A 20,004-nucleotide genomic window follows, 5' to 3' on the forward strand; every position below is an offset into this window, starting at 1 on the left:
CTTCTTCACTAATCCTCACTGTCATGGAAATTCCAGCTGCTACAAGAATAAGAGGCTCAATCCATATTTGCCAGCTCTAATATGAAATCTGTCAGAGCCCAAATTAATGAGTTCCAAATTCCTTACATCACGATAACAGGTTAAGACTGGTCAATTAATTACATAAATCCTTCCCGATTCATTGTGCGTTTGCAGCCCAGATTGTGTCTTACATTACTCCATGACACAGGCCTTTTGGCTCCTGTTGTTCTGCAGAAAGGCCCCATTTAAGTGGAGGCTGCCTGCCACAGCAAAATGTTAAATGTCACCCGTTAAATTTGCACTTTTCTGTAATTGCTTTTGTTAAAAAAAAAAAAAAATTAAATTACAGCACAGGGCTCCCAGTACACCACTACACAGAGGGCTGGGGTTGTACTGAATGGATCCCAGGGCAAGCAAGTGATCGTTTACGGTTTACACAGGTGTGATAGTTTACAGTCTTTTTACCTGGTGCCCGGTAGGCAGCAGAACCCAGAACATGCACGTTTATGAAAAATATACCAAATTTCCCTAAGATCGATGGCAACAGAAACATGTATTCAGAAGATTCTTTTATGAAAAGATTAAAATAGGATTCTTTAGCCAGTTTCCTTTTTGTTTACCAGTGCAAGTATTAGATATATAAAACACTTGATCTAATCACCTTTTCAGGACTATATATTGTATAGATGTGAGTTATACTTATTCAGGTCTTTGTGTTGAATGTGGCTGATGGTTTTGCTATTTGTAACTGGCACACACCTACAGAGGGCGAATAATTGAGGATTAAGATCTCAAAAGACTTAAAAAATTATCCAGACTTTAATCCTTATTAAAACATCAAAATGCACCTGGAATTACAACTGGTTAGATTTAGACCTAGAACTATAAGGGGTCCAAGTTCCAAATTCCGAGTGCCATCTCTCTTCACTGCACTACACTTCTGGTGGAGTGGACTCTATGCACCAAGTTACTCTGTATCCAATGGAACCAGTGCCGGTTGTATTTCCTGCGTCATCCTTTTGACAACTGGCTGTTCTGAGAATAAGTAAATGAACAGATGACGCTCCGAAGTACCGACGGAAACCTGGGTAGGGCGTGGGTTCTTTCCACTTGGAAGCCCCACCACCACACCACCACGCAGAGGCTAGCCAGACCCCAAGCGGCGCGTTCTCCCACGGATCGCCGGGCCATCACGCTGGCCTGGCAGCGCCCCCTTCTGTCCTCCTGCAGCCTTGCACCGGGTCTGCCAGCGGCCGCGCCCTTTTTTCTTGGGTAAAGGAAGCTCGGCCTCTGGGCTCCCGGCCCTAGTGGGGTGAGGAACTTGTCTTTCCCTATACATTCCTTCCACACTCCCTCCACACACAGGCACACATCAAACGTTGACCCAGGGCTGTTTCAGGACCCAGAAGCACGCGCTTCCTGGGCGACCCAGTCCCGCAACCAAGCGCACCTGTCCCTTCCCTACCCACAAGGGAGGGGGCACATTAACGCGAAGGCGCCTCCACCGCAGGGTTTATTTAGGGCTCTGGGGAGACTACAGGGGAGAGGGGACAACCAACGTGTGCGGTGCGGGCGCAGATAAAACATTTGGAACGCGTGGGCTTCGCCCCAGCTCCATCGCGACCCCGGAGCGCTCCCGGGCCCCTACAGGCCGCAACCACACCCTAGCCGGCGGCGCGTCTTCGCCCTCTCTTGGGCCCAGCGGCGGGGTCGAGGGCGCCGCGCCGCGCGAGCTGCTGCAGAACAAAGACGGGTCCAGCCCTAGAGTGAGAACTGCCGCCGCCGCCTCCCCAGCTCCGGCCCGGCCGCCCTGACCCAGCTAAGCCCGAAACCCACCCGAGCGACTAGCGGCAGCCGGCTCCACGCCCGCTCCCAAACCAGCAGGGCCCCGGAAACGACTGAAACTGCAGTCCCCGGGGGTCATCGATATTCAAACCTCCCTCCCGCACCAAACCCGTCACCTCAAGCCCTTCTGCATTATTTTTTTTTTCAAGCCGCCAAGCTGTCATTCTAAAGTTAGGAAGGGGGCCTCGCGGTGCCCACGTTCGAGGCAGGTGGGCAGGGGAGGGGGCACTGCAGGTCGGAGCTGTAAATCCTGTCTCTTTGCGGTTGTTGTTCCCACTCACCACCCGCCGCCCCCCTCCACCCGGGTTGGTTTTTTTTTTTTTTTTCTTTCTTTCCGCCTAGCAGTTGCTATGGGTTACCAGGACGGTTGCCATGGGTTACCGGACTGAGGACGGCTGGCTCGCTACCTGCCACCCAGTCGCCGCGGCCGGCGGAGCGGCCCGGGTGGGAGGCAGCGGGAGCGCGCGTGTGCGGGCAGCGGCGCGGGGAGTGTGCGCGAGCCGGCCGGGCGCCGCAGCCAACAGGCGGCCTGGGTGCCGCAGCGGGAGCGCCGCCGCCGGTGGGGTGGGGGGCAGAGGTATAAAGAAGGCCCGGAGGTAAGAAACAAGCAAAAACACAACCACAACTTATGCCCGTGCTGTGCCTCTAGCAGCAAAGACAAGCGGTGTGGGGTTTTGGATGCATCTACACTTCTCGTCGGGGGAGAAAGGGTATTTTCCTGTTTAGCATAAACCATCTGCGTGGTGTCTTTAGAGTTTAAATTCCGCAGAAAAAGTGTAGCTTAATTTTTTTTCCTCGTTTCCTATTATTTTGAAAGGAAATCTTTGGAATTTTGGAGAAAAGGGGTCAACTACCAGTTTGCACAGCTAAAATAAATTAGCGTCCAGTGCACTGTTCCTAACAATGATCTAGAAAAGTTTCCATCAAGAGAGAAGAGCAATTGTGTTTGACTTAAAGGAACAATGGTGACTCGTTTGTGAGCTGCATATGGCAAAGAAGAAAGCCAGAATCCTTTGTAAATATTTCAAATTTAAAGAAATTGTTGCTTATGTACATCCTAAAATTTTTGAATTCCATTCTACTAAAATGTATTATTTCATATGACCTTTATGTGCAAAGGAAAATTGTACCTATGCTTTGAATGTCTAATTACAATAACTAATTTCAGACAGCTTTTTGTATTTGAAAATGTGTATATACATGTTATATATATAATAAAGGTCTATATTCCAAACAAAAGCAGAAAATAGTATTGAAATAAATTGTCCCTCTGTTGAAAAGATGCTGCATTGTATTCACAAAGTGACTTAAATTATTAAGAAGAAAACTTACTTAGAAATAGAATAAGCTTTTGCTATTTTTGTCTTAAAATTTTAGAAGCCTTTCATGAAAAAGGGTCTTCCTTTATGGCTGAAATATTGAAAACCTTATCTGTACCACAGCTGCTCAATAATGATGAATCCTCAAGGCACCAAAAAACGTTTTGAGTTCAAAACAGCATTCAATTTAATGTTGGGATATAATGGTAATTGTGGCTAAGAGAAATGAATTTGTGTAAATTCTTAAGAGCCATAAAAGAATTTTTTTTAATCTTACTATAGTAAGGTTATTGCATATCACTTGTTTGTATTTAATTATTTAGTAAAATGTGAACTAAAGTTAAAAAGCTCCTGCAAGATATTTAATATCTTAAGGTACATAAGAGTAGCATTTCTGTTTTTCCTTAGTAATTTTTAAAACTTGAAATTTTAACTCAATTTCTTTAATCACTTTCTTCCAAGTGAGACTTTAAAAGAAGCCCTAAGTAACAGGTTGTTGACTTTCATTGTTGAAACTTTCGAATTATACATAAAATCAGTTCTGAAACAGAACACATAAATTAGCTTAATAGGTGAATAGCATACCCTTTCAGAATTAGCCAGAGAAATATAGATTTGCTGTATATAAATCATAAAGCATCCAGGATAAGAATTCTTTAAATTTGTTACATTTTAAATAGTTTTAAATAAACATCTATTTTGTTTAGTTATGTAAGTAATTGTTTTCTTTCTCTAAAGAAAGTTTTATAAAAAAATGCCAGAGAAAAATAAGAGACTTGAACAAAGCAAGAAAGCCACTAGGGGCTGAAGTTCATTTAAATCTCTCAGCTGCTGGGAAATCAGTTTTAGGAAGCCAGTACTTAGATATCAAAACAACCAAACCAAGGCTATGCCTTAAATGTATACAACTACAGTGAATATGAAATCAAATTTTAACAAAATTATCCATTAAAAATTACTGATGATTCAGAAATATACTGAATTTAGATCTAAGTCAGAAGAAATATATTGTATAAAATAAGCAACAAACAAGTTGTTTTTTTCATGTTTAATGTGAAAATGATGATCTCATGAAGTTTACATACCACAGTATTACGCATTACTTAATATCAATTTTGACGGCTATAGTTTCATCATCTAAGAATTACAATTGGTGGCACGATATATGCTTTTCAAAACTACTGTAAAACAGAACATGAATACAAATACATATTGCCAAGGAGCTGGTGACCACACTGAAATGACTGAATGGCAAACTTCACATGTCAGCAAAATAAAAAGAAACTGCTAAATCTTTTTTCCTCCAGTATTAAAATAATGAGTCTTAGATGATAAAGTAGTAAGATCCAAGATACATTAAATCAAAATATTTACAAAAAGTTCAATAACATTTTAGACCAAACAGAAAACAAAAAGGCAAAATTAAGGAAATCATTCATATTCTAAATTTAATTTTTTCTGTTGAGTCTCAGTTACAAGCATTTCAAAGACTTTTAAAAATAATACAGTAACTTTTAATAAACTCCTAGTTAAAATGAGGGTGAGGTAACATTTAATTAAAGCAACAAGTTATCCCCCTTATATAAAGATATCTTCTTGTTAATTTCAGAGATATTTCATACCATTCAACAAGGAAGAAATATGAACAGTTATCTCAAGAAAATGCTGTCTTATCTGAAATTTGAAGTTCAATGTAGTTTATCTAAGATATTTTATCTTTGACCACTATAAAAAGAGACATTTTGTTAAATTATACCACTCCTTAGGCAGATGCCTTAAAAGAAAGGACTTTTTAAAAATGAATAATTAATTCTGAAATTAGCAAGTTCATATCCTCTTCTATATTATGGGAATATTTACTGGCAAATTTTATTAATTTTTATAAGATCCTACTTTTAACTTAAAGTAACAAGCAACCGTCACAGATACTGAAAGTTATCTAGTGCTAAGAAATTGCACATTAAGTCAGAAAATAAATCATGAACCTGTAATTCTAATTACACACAGATAATGAAAACAAATGGTTTGTTCCCAGAAACCATGTGTTAAAGCTGATTTTGAACAATGAAAATGTATTTCTGAATCTATATATTGCAGATTCTTACTGCTAAGCCACCAGGGAAGCCCTCTATATATTGCAAATATAAGCAAAATGACTAGCGCTATTTCTGGGCTTTTTATTTTTAAAGATGTAAACATTATTTTAACATGTCTCTATTCATAAGATACGTTTTCCATCTAAGTGTGAAATAGAATAATGGAAAGGTTAAACACTCTTAAAATATTTCAATCAACCATTCCAAAGCTCAGTGTTTTTCCAGTGCAGAGGAGGTACCCACAAAATTCCAGCTGCCTGTCTGAGAGAGGCATTCTGGTCTGTGCCGTAAGTCATACACATACCTGCTGTGTTTATGCTAACACTGCCCCAGTAATACAAGAAGAAATGCTCCATCTGGATTTGAAGTGCTACCTATTTACCTATCTTTTAAAATGCAATAAAGCCAACTAGATTTTGTTTAAACATACAAATCATTTCATCTGAGGGCAGGATCTCATTTTACCAATAGCGTGCGCTGATCAAGGAGAGTGCTGCATTCACAGGCTTTTAGCTTTTCACAGAAGCTTAGCCAAAATCAGACAACATAAAAATACCACTAATAAACAACACAACATCTTTACGAATTCAAATACTTAATATGACAGTGAGCTTTAGGTAAGAATATATTATTTGCAAGCTTTATTCTCTATGACTGGACACAATTTGCTATTCCTAAAATGGTAACATTAGAATTATTTTTCAGGATTCCTGCGGAGCTGTGCTCATTTTACATCCGTGCGAACTGCTGTCATCACTACTATGTCCAAACCCAGAGGATGAACTGGAAAAGAAGAGAGGGGGGAAAATAATAAAAAGAGGAAATTGGTTTTCACAACACACTCAAAGCCTGAGTAACAGAGGAGAACTTTAATTATCTCCAGTCACAAAGAGAGACAGGAAATTTGGACTTTTAATTAGCCATTTGGAGTGCAGTTGGATATTTTTTTAGCTAGATAATTTAAACGCGAATAATTCAAGTCTGACTAAATGAAAGTCACATAATCAGAATGCAGATAATTGAATTTCTACTGCATTCATTAATTCAGTGTGGAGGTGTGTGTGAAGACTACTATGATGAGCTGTCACAGCTCAATAAAATCTCAGTCAATTAATTTTTTCATTATCTTAGTATTACATCAACAAAAAGTGGAGTGTATATATGTCTATACACACGCATATGTGTACGATGTGTTATATAAATACATATACGTTAAATCAAAATGCAAGGAAATACCTTTCTGAATCATAATCTATATCGTTTTCTTTTTTTCCTTCCTCTTCTTCAGGGAAACGTCTGTTCATCAAGGCAAACTTGTGAATTGCTTCTTCTACAGAGTACTTAGTCTGCCCAGAAACACATGCCTCGATGTCTTCTGAATTTAGATGACTTTGCAGGAAGAGGTGAAGGCTGCTATCTGAAAGCAGAAGTGCATTCTGTAGAACCCTATGTAAAAGAAAAAAGAAGACATGATCAGTGCACAGGGAGGGACAATTATAGGACGGGAGAGAGAAAAACATTAGAAATGTGCCACTGAAGTGATTTGTCTACTATGGCAAACTTGGCATCAATTACAGACTCTCCCTATTAAAAGGATGAAAGCATATGTTAACTTTTATTCGATTATTTGGAAATTTAGGTGAGTAAAAACATGAAGCTAATAGTTAAGAACATCTGTTAAAAGAATAACTTCAAGGACATTTCTTCAATTTAACCATCTGTTATGACCATGTGGATTAATTATGGAAATATTTTGCTTAGATAGTCAGAGAAATTTATTCTGCCTTTAAAAAATTTACTGCCTACCAGCATGTCAGTTCTGTGATCTTTATTGGTTAGGCTGTCATGAAACATCAAAACTTTCAACAACTATTAAAAACTATATTAAAAAGTCAGGACATTTCTCAGCATGTCTTACATTTTCAAACTTTACAAAGATGCTTATATACAGGTTCACAAGGGCTCAATTGAGAGGGAGCATTTTTTGAATACTTAAGGTTGACCTGAAATTTCTCCAGAATCTTCAGCATATTTTAAAATGAGTCACTAAATAAAATTGCTCCCAGCCAGTTTTACCATATATGTAATTAAAGTATGATAAGTCAGTAACAAGTACATACTAGCCTTCCCACATTCCAAGATCAAAATTTACAAAGGGAATACAGATTTCAGCTAGTACATCATGGAGAATGAAAAAGTGCCCTGTAGCCAAAGGTACACATCCTCAAATTCGTTTTATCAGTTAATGTGTCTTTTCTGAAATGCATATCAAAGAACACCCTTATGTTTAAATAAAAATTGGTTTTCTCTTTTTAGCAACGATTTTGACATATGATAATTTAGTCTCTGTTAATAGTTCAATAATGGCAACCCACTCCAGTATTCTTGCCTGGAAAACCCCTTGGACTGAGGAGCCTGGTAGGCTACAGTCCATGGGGTCGCAAATAGTCGGACACGACTGAGCGACTTCACTCACTCACTCAATAGTTCAATAATGATGTAACACAAGACTCTAAGACCGGATGCTGGGGACAAACCTGAAACACTGAAACGCAAGTATAATTCTGTTCAACAGGATTTTCCATGTGGAGATCTATGAGACATAGAGTATTTCAGACCAACAAAACTTACCTTATATTCTGCATTTTTAGATGCAGAAAACAAGTTAATTAGAAAAGTAAATCTCTTTTGATCATTCATATCAATTTACTTAAAAACCAAGGTCACTGGAATATTTCCTTCTCTTTCAAATAAGACAGTTATTTCTTAAGGAAGGCAAGCATCTAAAAATACACAATATCAAAACCAAAATCGGGCTGTCCTCTTTGCTTCAGATAGGTTTACAAATGGTTTTTGAGAAAACTTTCTTTACTGACCTACTAAAATGAAAAGTAAAACCTTTGTGCGTTTTTAAAAGGCAAAGCCTCAAGCCAAATAGCTAAATACTTCCACTCTTCCATGTCCTCTGCCCTGAATTCCCTCAGCAAATGACCATATCACATGATAAAGATTAATTTACCAAGTACAAGGAGTAAAGTAGTAAATCCTTTTTACTACTCTTTGAGATTTATTTTCTACATTTATAAATGTTTACCACTCTTGTTTTAAATGCTTCAAATCAAGAGAAGATTTATATAGCAACGACCCATTAATATTAACTTGCCTTCGCTGTGAAGTTTGAACTGAGTGTTTCCTGTGTCCCTTTTTCAGTGGTTTCCTGCCCACGATGTTACAAGTAACTGTTCATGGGATTATACTTACTGCTTTGTTTCTGTTGGAAATGTGTTTTATTTTCTTTATAAAATAATGGGTAATCTTTAAAATTGATTTTGGATGCTTCGAGGCATTACACCACAAAAGTAATGAGCACTAATGCCAATGCTATTGGACACAAATTCATTTTAGCTTTATTTCATGTCTAAAGCAATTCTATTGAGCCTTGAACTGGTCACACACTGTTATTAACTTGCTAGTAACCTAACACATGGGTACAGCAAACAAAAGTGATCAGAGTCCAGGTTGATCAGGACCTCGAGGCTACTGTCTTTTTTCTTGAACTATAATTCAATTTCCAATTTTACTGTACATTAGACTCATTATTTCCCGGTCTTGTCTTTTCTGCTTCATACTGCCATCTGGAGGACACACAAGTGAACAGCCAGAGGGAGCTTGGCACACCTAGTTCAAAATTCTGAAAGGGGAGAAGGATGTGGCTGGGAACATCTGAAGACCTGTACAGGCTCTTGAGTGCAAAAACATCTGCCCAGTTTAGGTTTTGTGAATTTCCTCTGTCTGGTTAGCTAAATTTATGCCACTGTACTCCATTAATAAGTTTTAAATAAGCAAAAATAATTTTTTTATTGTATTTATGATTTTTATTTTCAGTCAAGTGTTTCATTCCAAAATTAAAAATACAAAATTTTCACAGTGTTTTCCCATCTGGTTCAGTAAGCATAATTAGTTCATTTTAAGTAATATCTGATTTACTATATATCAGAGTATTGTGACTGCCATCATAATATTAAATCCTATTTTTACCCTAGTCATACGTGCACCACATTTTCCCCAAACAAATTTAATAGCAGAAAATCAACTTCAAACTTGACATCAACTTCAAACTTAAAATAAAGAGTACTTTGTAAAACAGTCAGTAAAATGTCACCTTTATAAGTCTCCATAAAAATAAACGTATATAATTTTCAAGCCCTCATAAAAGGAACAAAAAATAGCCTCTAGAATTTTAAAGGAATTTTAAGCACAAGGTATTTATAACATGAGTCAAAAGTTATTCCTTTCTCCATAATAACTTTAAACAAAGCAAAACCTGTTTTTCCTTGAATTAAACACATTTGAAAATCTGGTTTTCCTCAACATGAGTTTATTAGGTGTATTCTATATTGCTTCAGCTGAGAATATATATAGCTATGCAAACCATGTAACCCTAACTAAGGATGCCCTGAGTCTACAGAACCCAACATAATGATATACATACACATCTGTATAGCGGCTGGAAGGTTAGCAGTTTGATGTACAAAAAAAAATTAATTCAGCCTGTTTACCTCTTACCATGAGAAAAAAATAAAACCTACAAATCTTCATTGAAGACATTCATGATCTGTGCTGTGGTGCCCTCTATTGAACATAAAGACATAAAAATTTGTGTGTGTGTGTGTAAAACTAGCTGTAGTGTTTCCATGATATCCTTTCATAAAAAATTTTTATATAAATTCATTAAATTTTTAAGACATACATTACTGTAATATGAAAGTCTACCTTGTAAGGTACATGTAGTTATATTAATGGGATGAATTCAGTGAAAGCTGGCACCCACTTGTGATAGCAAAGTGCAAAAAAATAGTAGGAATGCCAGTTTCATAGCTGGAGACTTACCAACAGAGCTTATAATTTAGTCTATAACTTCTTTGTTCATAACTATTAGTAAAAGTGACTTACAATTTAAAATTAGCCAGGGAGGAAATCCCAAAGGGAGATTATACCCAAGACTGAGGAAAAATGAATATATTTGAAAAATTTCACAATCATACCAACTTTAGCTAGCATTTAAGAGTTCTAATTATAAAGCTGCCAGTTCCTGGGATTAATATAGTGCCTCCACCTTTCTTATAATTTCCTTATCTATAAAATTGAGATGAAACTTGACTCCTAATATTGTCATAGGTATTGAGGTAAAACATGTAAAAAGCTAAATGTAGCCAATAAAATGGTATAAATTCCTCTTCTTTGGTACCTCAGCAAAGGAACAACTTTCTAATTTCTCTATGAAGACTGCCTGGCTATGTACTTTGCTATCAAATATGTATTAACTTCACAGATGACCTTAAAATGGAAAAAATACATATTTATATTATAGATACACACCTATGCACAGAAACAGCAGTATTTTGGTTTCAAAGAGGTTGAACATATACAACACTCTTTAACTTCAAAATTTATATAAAAACCAAGTTTTTTAAGAATTCAAAAAGCAGCATGTTTATTTGGGGCACTTATTGGGGAGCCCCCTAATTTCATTCCCCTTCATCATCACCAGTTTAAAAACCAAGTCTTAAAAACACACGCTAAAAAGAGAATTCCCTGGTGGTCCAGTGGTTGGGACTCTGTGCTTCCACTGCAGGGAGTGCAGGTTCAATCCCTGGTCAGGGAACTAGGATCCTGCATGCTGTGTGGTGCAGCCAACAATAATTAAAAATACACGCTAAAAATCTACAATACACAGGCATATTTCGTACTTTAATATTGTGGTGTTTTCTTCTTAAATTCCCAAAGTGCCCTACAAACAAGGAATAGGCTACCGATAGTAGCCTCACTTAACGGGTAACCAACAGAGCCTCAGGGGACCTCAAGGTGGGGTCAGGACACAGATGGCTGAGTTGCACGTTGCATCCAGTTTCCCAAAGTGGGCTCAGGCTGGGGGGACAGAGGGGTCCACGAGAGGCAGAGACATGCAAGGTTGCTATTTCTGCACACACTGGACAAAGAACAGGACTATGTATCAGATTTGAGGGGCACAGAAAAGACGGTGGGGAGGACAGCAGGGGCCACAGCATTCAAGGCCTTTAAGTGAGGACTAAACCAAAGTGTGGTATTAGACTCCTTGTTTCCTTCAGGAGCAGACTACATAGAAGCACCAGCTTTCACGTTTTATGTGAAATTCATCTCTTGGAGACTAATGTTCACAGACCATAACGGGACAAATAACATCACGATGGTGTCTGCTCCATGATTTGACTTCTGGATGACATCAAGATTCAACTTTAATGAATCAAGACATCCCTGATAAGTATGCAGTTGCCTCCCCGCTAGAATGGAAGCTTCAAGAGGACAAGGATATGTGTCTGTCTTGTGCAGTCCTATATCCTCAGTACCCAGCCTGGTCAAAAGCAGTCACTTCATATATTGGCTCACTGAGTCCTTTCCCAACCTTCCTTTGAATGACACAACTACCCGTGAGGCCGGTGGTGTGTGTATTACATTATCACACTTTCCAGCAAACCAAGGCTCACAGGAATGAATGACTTTTCTGAGGTTTCAGAGCCAGAAAACAACCAGGAGCCAAGATTCACAGGAGACCTGGAACCCAATCCCTCCAGCTCCTGACCCAAGACACTTTCCATTATGACCTCTGCGTGAAATTCAACCAGCAAACTGCCAAACAACACAGCATGCAAGAGTAACCTAGAGTAGCTACGCACAGCCCCTCAACAGCCTGCTGACTCTCACACTGGCAGGAATTTGGTTGCCCAATTGTGCAAAGAAAGGTCACGTTCAAAACAATGAAGTAATTCCTGGTCAAAAAAACACAGGCCTTGAGCTTAACAAGCAACATAAGCAAAGAGACACATGGTGTCCTTTGATCTCAAATAAGGACACTTCTCTACAGAAAACACGCAGCTCCCCAAATGCTTACGGAGACTGCAGGATATGACTAGCCCTGTCCGGGACTCACTGGCGATGGCCGGTCTGCAGTTTCCCCCAGCAGCATCTGGAGTGACAGGCCACTCTGCAAACTTGTCTGTGGGGATCAGGTCTTTAGGGAGAGGCCATCAGCCACCTGGGTCTCATATAGACAATTAAAATTGGAGCTATACCCAAAAGGAAAGGGCAGGAAAAACTTGAGCAGGTCTTTGTTGTCATGCCTAGGAAACGCCACAGAACACCACTGTGAGGACTTCTGAGGACTTGGCTCAGTTAGATTCTTCTGTTCTCTTGACATTTTTATTCCTCCATTTCCCGCCCCCACCTTTTTCTTTTCCAGCCCTCCCTCAATTTATAACCTTGGCTGTTTCTGTATGTCTCTATGACCCCTTCAAAGGAAAAGCATGATACCAATCTAATAGAAATAAATATTAATATTCATGTGGATACTTAATACCCAAGCCTTTGATGAGTGAGCCATAGAGAGAGAGAGAGCCAGAGGGCAGTATATTATTTCAGGCTAGCTCGAAGGTGCCGAGTAGAACATTCAAGATGGTTTCAGATCCTGAAGCTAGTAGAAAAAGAGTTCAGGAGACTGGGCCCTGCACTAACTAGTAGTCATAGGACTCAGCTTATTCCCTTATCTATAAATAGGAAGACAGAAAAATTAGCTCAAAGCTATTTCATGTCTAAGTGCATTAAAATAGTGGCTGATACTTGGCTATCACACATTATACTTCAGTCTGTTGTGAGTGCTTTACATTCATTAACTGATTCAATCCTCTTGACAGCCTTATGAAGTAGATACTATTATTACCCCATTTTACAGGTGGGCAAACACAAGCGCAGAGGAGGTAAAAGGCTTGCCTAAATTCCCAGCTAAAGTAGCAGAAGCAGGATTTGAACCCAGGCAGTCTGGCCTCAGAGTCTGTGTGCAGATTAGTGTGTTGTCCCATGGGATGAATATTCCAGTATTACAGAGTAGAAATTAAAAAAAGAGGAATCATAGCAGTGTGAATTCAAGTCACTTTCACTGCAGCACCAACCATAACCAAGTGTTTCAGAGTTAATAACCTTCTGTGTCCATGTGTGCTAAGACAATCAGTTGTGTCCAACTCTTTACAGCGCCATGGATTGTACCTGCCAGGCTTTTCTGTCCATGGGCTTCTCCAGGCAAGAATACTGGAGTGGGTAGCCATTCCCTTGTCCAGCAGATCTTCCTGACACAGGAATTAAACCCATGTGTCTTACATCTCCTGCATTGGAAGGCAGGTTCTTTATCACTAGCGCCACCTGGGAAGCCCTAATAACCCACTAAGACTATTAAAACACCAATAAATACTCCCTTATAAACATTCCCTCCAAAGAGTAGCAACAAGTTATTCACTTAGAGGAGCTCAGAACACTGTTAGCAGCCCACTGTAGAGCTGATGTTGGTATGTCGATCCTAAACGTTGTAAATACAGAGTTTCTAAGAAGTGCTTTTAATAAGGAACATTTGTTTCCTGGCAAATTTTACTCTTGTCAGCTAAACTCCCAAGCAATTTGGCTCTGCTTTATAGCTTAAGGGAGTATATATTTATTATCTGATTCAATTAGTTCATTGTTTTCTTTCTGGAAGGTTTGGTCCTGAATATGCACTGTGTGAGGTGAGCCACAAGATGGTGCTCTAATATAGGAAATGACTGAGCACAGCGCGGCACAAATGGATTTATAGTTCTGAGGAGGATTAGTATTGGCTTCTATTGGCCAATACCTGAAAGTTACTGTAGAGGACTGAATTGTGTCTCCTTGAGAGAGATGTTCTTCTTAAATCCCAGTAACCTATGATCATGACCTTTGGAAATAAGATTTTAGCAGGTGTAATTAAATTAAGGATCTCAAGACAGATGATCCTGGATTTAGGGTGGGCTCTAAATCCAATGATTGATGTTCTTTTGAGAGAAAGGAAAGGAAATCTGAGACACAGAGAAAAGAAAGACATGTAAGGATGGAGGCAGGGGTTAAACTAGCTTCCCTGGTGGTTCAGACTCTGCCTACAATCTGCCTACAATGCAGGAAACCCAGGTTCAATCCGTAGGTTGAGAAGATACCCTGGAGAAGAGAATGGCAATCCACTTCAGTATTCTTGCCTGGAGAATCCCTTGGACAGAGAAGACTGGTGGGCTAAAGTCCATGGGATCGCAAAGAGTCAGACACGACTGAATGGCTAACAATATAGGAAATGAATTACTGAGCATCCCTCCAAAGCAGATTATCAGCATTTTAGAAACAGGAACATTCTCTCCGGCTTGATCACAGGACCCTCAATTCTTACAGAGTGCTGTGCTCGCATCTCCCATCTGGCCACCAGAGTTTCTGCACACTTACTTTCTGAGGAAATCCTCCAAACCCTGACGGCGCTGATCTACATGCTGGCGATTGTTCATGTTGAAAAATAGGTTTTTAGATGGAAGTTCTGGCAGTTGTCTTATGAGAAAGAAAAAAAAAATTTTTTTAATCATCAAATCAAGGCAATTTAGTTACAGAAATCCCTCAAAATGAAAGCAAATCATGCATGATAATTATCACACAACTATTATATAATTATACACATATTTTATAGTTACATTATACAATAAGGGTATGAAAAAATCAGTTAACTTAAAGAAAAAATATTTTTAAATATTTTTGAGGACTTTCATGATCAATACTCATATAAATTAGTACAATTCAAGTGGTAAATTTTGAATTCAGAGGCAACAGTCAAAAAAATAAAGCTATATACTGCAATTGAGAAGAAAGCCTACAAAAGCCTTCATATATATCAATACATGTCAATTTTTTAATTGATGTATATTGTTTACAATATTAAATTAATTTCAGGTGTTTTCCATTGTTTTTCAGATTGTTACCCATAAATTATTACAAGATATTGAATATAGTTTCCTGTGCTATTCATTGTTGCTTATTTTATATATAGTGGTAGGTCAAATTTTTAAATATTGAATATAATAATAAAGTCTTCTCAATATACTCTTTAAATCACTTACACCAGTAATGCATTACTTTGGAGTCTCTGCCTCAGCCACACAAATTCTCTGTACCTTCTTCTCACACAGGATGTTTTCATTGTAAAACACATGCTATTGGTCTGTTTAAAGAAAACAAAAAACATAAGCCTCACTTGAGGAAAATGTGCTTTTCTTGTATCCTTAACACTCTACATGCCCCAATATTCACTTAAAGTAGGATTTTATTTATTTTTTTTTGATTTTTTTTAAATTTTATTTTATTTTTAAACTTTACAATATTGTATTAGTTTTGCCAAATATAGAAATGAATCCACCACGGGTATACCTGCATTCCCCATCCTGAACCCTCCTCCCTCCTCCCTCCCCTACCCTCCCTCTGGGTCGTCCCAGTGCACCAGCCCCAAGCATCCAGTACCGTGCATTGAACCTGGACTGGCGACTCGTTTCATACATGATATTATACATGTTTCAATGCTATTCTCCCAAATCTCCCCACCCTCTCCCTCTCCCACAGAGTCCATAAGACTGATCTATACATCGGTGTCTCTTTTGCTGTCTCGTACACAGGATTATTGTTACCATCTTTCTAAATTCCATATATATGCGTTAGTATACTGTATTGGTGTTTTTCTTTCTGGCTTACTTCACTCTGTATAATAGGTTCCAGTTTCATCCATCTGATTAGAACTGATTCAAATGTATTCTTTTTAATGGCTGAGTAATACTCCATTGTGTATATGTACCACAGCTTTCTTATCCATTCATCTGCTGATGGGCATCTAGGTTGCTTCCATGTCCTGGCTATTATAAAAAGTGCTGCGATGAACATTGGGGTACACGTGTCTCTTTCCCTTCTGGTTTCCTCAGTGTGTATGCCCAGCAGTGGGATTGCTGGATCATAAGTAGGATTTTAAAAATCAAAAATAGATTTGCATTTATGCCAGACTCAAATCTTGCATATAACCCACCAACATAGCATCTATGAAGACAGCTGGGGTGACATTAATGAGCAGTGACGTCCTGGGGCAAGGCATGAACCTGCCTTTCCCTGAGTCCTGACGTAGCTTCCTGCTCATCTATAGCACTCTTTTCAGAGACAAATCGTAAACATTAGACAAAATCCTGAAGCATAAATGATGAGTAAAAGCTCAGGGTCATCCACTGCATTTACCCCATCCATCTACCCACGGAGAAGTCTTTGGGGATTAGAGACACCTTCTCATGGTCCTCAACATGACATTGCAGAAGGCCAAGTCCTTGATATGGCCATCGCCACAGACCACACAAATCACCTGGGATCCTGAAATCACCTTTAAACAAGAGATCAGCATTCCCCTTCTCTACTAGGTGTGCAAGAGAGTGTGATTGAGTGAAAGAGGCATGTGGTGCACAGGACAAGTATGTGTGTGGAGAACCCAAAGTCCAGTACTGGCTCTGCTACAAGGCAAGTGACTTGAACTCCAGTTCCTCGGATGGGAAAATGGGGATGAAATAGCACATCCCTGTTTCCCAGGGCCATTGTCAGGATTGACAATATGCAATGGCAAATGTTATCTCTTAATATTATCATTAGTTACTAGGTGTAACTGGTACTTTCTGTTACCTTAAGGCAGATTTAGGAAAAGCCACCCTCAGAGTCCCTACCTGAAGCAAAACCTCGATGCTTCTCCTATGGGTTTTATCCAAGGCCGTTTCTCCTTTGTGAAAAACAAGAGACTGGCTTATGTCTATTGGTTTTGTAAGAAGATCTCTATTCTGCCTATTAATTTCAACATTCTATTTCATAATCTTTATACTGCCAAATGAGAAATTTTTTTTGCCCCAGAGATTGGTATTATTTCAAAAACCGTCATCAACCTGCTTAATATGCACCCAAAGGCTGTTTTCTCTGGGAAGTGTCAGTCATAGCAGGCATTAGTTCCTAACTGTCCCCATGAGATGTATAGCACATATTCCTGAACTTTATAAAATTCAAAGAATCTCAGGATGCAGAGAGGTTAAGAAATTTGTCCAAAAAGTAGTTATTGGCCTAAATCTCATTGTGGACAATCTGGCAGCAAAATGCGCTAGATAAGAGTTTGTGGCACAATAATAACATTGTGTGTGTGGATTTCAAAGCACACCAGGGCCTCCCTCTAATGTGACCCTTGGGGGCTCAGTTGGCAGGCCGTTTACATCAGAGTTTGTGCCCCAGCAAGGCCTGGGTGGGCGCCCTGTCAGTGTTCTCTCCCCAGAGAGGACCAGGTCACTGCAGAGCCTCCTGAGCCTCGCGCATAGACGGAGTCCAGGTCAGCTCCCTTCATTTCTCTGCTTAGAACCACTGTGGATGGAATAACTGGAGATCCATGTGGTGCCCACACCAGACAAGGGTCTATCAATAAGACCTTCATTTGCAGGACAAGCTCAGGAGAGAATACATGAAGGGCTACTCACCTTGACCATCCATTAGTTTAAAATTCCAGGTAAATGCTACGACTTCAGAGTTGTCTGGTATTATTTCCCTTGAGGCTAACTTAAATGGGTTAAACACCAGCTCCTCTACCCGCAAAGCTCTATGGGTCTGTGGGTGCAGTGTCTAAGCGAGGCCAACTAGAACTATCCAGGATCCCCACCCATTCCTAATCGTACAACAGGTGGAAGCCTCTTCAGGATCAGGCTACACTGAGATCACTAATTTATTAAGTTCCTCTAAATCTAGTTGCTGGTTTCTGCTATCTACCAAGCCAAAAACATGTATTTACTGTCAATTTATTAGCATCTCAGAGAAACACCAACCACTACCACCACAGAAAAATGCTGAGCACCACCAAATAGTACTTGTGGAACCCATTACTTCTGGATGGAAATATTTTTTAACGCACATTTCTGAACTCACATCAAGCTATTTATGTAGAAAAGAAGGATCTATACTTTCATTAACTCCCTGAGGATAATTACATTTCATACCTACTATAAAGTGTGTCAATAAATATGTCAAAATTTGACCCACAAATTTTTTAGAGGAAGTCAGAAGGCAACTAAAGAATTTCATTTCATTTTCAAATGCTCAGTTTTATATATTCGTGTTATAATTTTCCACACAGAATGAATATCTAGTGTGACCTTATGAGTAAAACCAAAACAAAATCAAAACAGGCATACCCTGATAAACACCTTCAACACCATCATCAAAAAAAAAGTATTCTGAGTTTTTACTTTATTTTCTAAGTTGAGGAAGTTTGAAAGAAAAAGGGAAGAAAGGAGAAAAAAGAGAAGTTTAGTGGCATTGAGGTACCCAATATAATAATTTAGCTATTAACAGTGGGAAGAGTAAAGAGTGGCTAAATTTTATCTCACTTGTATAATACTACACAGTCACAGATAAAATCTGAGCCCATTGCTATGCTCTCAAGAGAAGTCTGGACTAAATCAGACCAAAGAAGTGACTATCTTCATGGTCAAGGGCCAATAAACCATATACACCTGTGGGCCAAATCCAGACGCCACTTGTCTTCACAAATAAATTTTTATTGGAACACAATTACACTCATTCATTTATGTATTGTTTATGGCTGCTTTCAGTGATTCTGAGAGTCTGTACGGCCCACAAAGCCAGAGATTCTTACTACCTGGCCCTTTACAGAAAAAGATAGCTGACCCTTATTCAAGATAATTATAGGGGGCCACACAACACACAATACTCCTCAAAAGATTATGCTACAGTATTGTTTCCAAATAAAATAAGTCATTTCTAGTTAATTACTTCTCTTAATTACTCAGAATTGAGACCAAGGCAAAAATAATTGCACATATTCATTTCCCACTTTTCTGTTCTACATATAAAACACTGTACATCTCTTTTCCAGAGAACTCTACATCCTCTCAGAACTTAAGATTTATCAGGTAATATAGTCTGCAGAAACATGCCATAACAGATCATAAAGAAATACCATTAATGAGCTATAAAAACTCTTTGTGAATTTTAGATGTTTCACATCTTCAACATGAAGGCAATAAACATTAAAATATTAATATTAACAAAGGTACAACGAGGAATTCAAATAAGTCCATTTTTCAACTTTAGGAACCATCATATTACTTCATTTAAGAGACAAGCGTTAGTTGCAATCATTCAAATTCAGTTCTTTGAATTAGAAACATTTTTATAAATTTCACTTATATCGTAGTACCCATCAAATGTATGCTACCTAAAAATTACTATGATTTCTATGTACTATTGATGGCATACTTACATGAATACATATCTCATAGTCGATATAAGAGTGCCAGAAGTCCTCCTTCTGAATCCTAGGATCTCGAACCCAGACACTTACAAATTCCTGTAAGGGCATCACAAAGAAATATGTTTCAGAATTGCAAGTAGGGCTCGGAAGGGCTGAGAGAAATGACTGTACTAGAACAAAACTGAAAGGAGCTTTAACCGATGTGGTTATAGTCCCTTAAAAAAACAAGAAGTTAATGAATCAAGCACCACAGGAAGTCCAAAAAACACTATTGCCACAAATGGAATTTCTACAATAACGCAAAACAGAGCTGGGCATGATTTGGTTTTACAGGTTATATGAAGACAATAAGAACAGAGTATTCTGAAACTGATTTTCAATTTTTAATCATGAAAAATAGGTTCACATTTTTACCAAGTTTTAAAAAATGTCATTTCATACTTCCTTCATTTCTCTGCATTAAAACTACAGGCCCTGCCTGATAAGTTACTTGCTAGAACACTAATAAGAAAGAGTGACAAAGGTCATGTGAAAAGCAAGCAAGGAGAGT

At 38.7% G+C, this 20,004-nt stretch overlaps 1 protein-coding gene across 7 annotated transcripts in view; it reads right to left on the reverse strand.

The window, feature by feature from the left end:
- Positions 1 to 4,218: 4,218 nt before the first annotated feature.
- Positions 4,219 to 20,004, reverse strand: part of SNX10 (sorting nexin 10) — a 67,746-nt gene continuing 51,960 nt past the window's right edge. For all 7 annotated transcript variants that reach the window (XM_005205528.3, XM_024990567.2, XM_005205531.5 and 4 more), the window contains 5 exons: positions 19,464 to 19,550; positions 15,250 to 15,350; positions 14,588 to 14,686; positions 6,518 to 6,727; positions 4,219 to 6,064 (listed from right to left, as the gene is read on the reverse strand). In XM_005205528.3, the coding sequence (XP_005205585.1) occupies positions 5,983 to 6,064; positions 6,518 to 6,727; positions 14,588 to 14,686; positions 15,250 to 15,350; positions 19,464 to 19,550 (579 nt within the window). In that variant the 3' untranslated portion in view covers positions 4,219 to 5,982. The remainder of the gene's footprint in view (positions 6,065 to 6,517; positions 6,728 to 14,587; positions 14,687 to 15,249; positions 15,351 to 19,463; positions 19,551 to 20,004) is intronic.

Source organism: Bos taurus, chromosome 4 (genome assembly GCF_002263795.3).
Source record: "Bos taurus isolate L1 Dominette 01449 registration number 42190680 breed Hereford chromosome 4, ARS-UCD2.0, whole genome shotgun sequence".
In the NCBI taxonomy this organism is placed as follows: Eukaryota; Metazoa; Chordata; class Mammalia; order Artiodactyla; family Bovidae; genus Bos; species Bos taurus.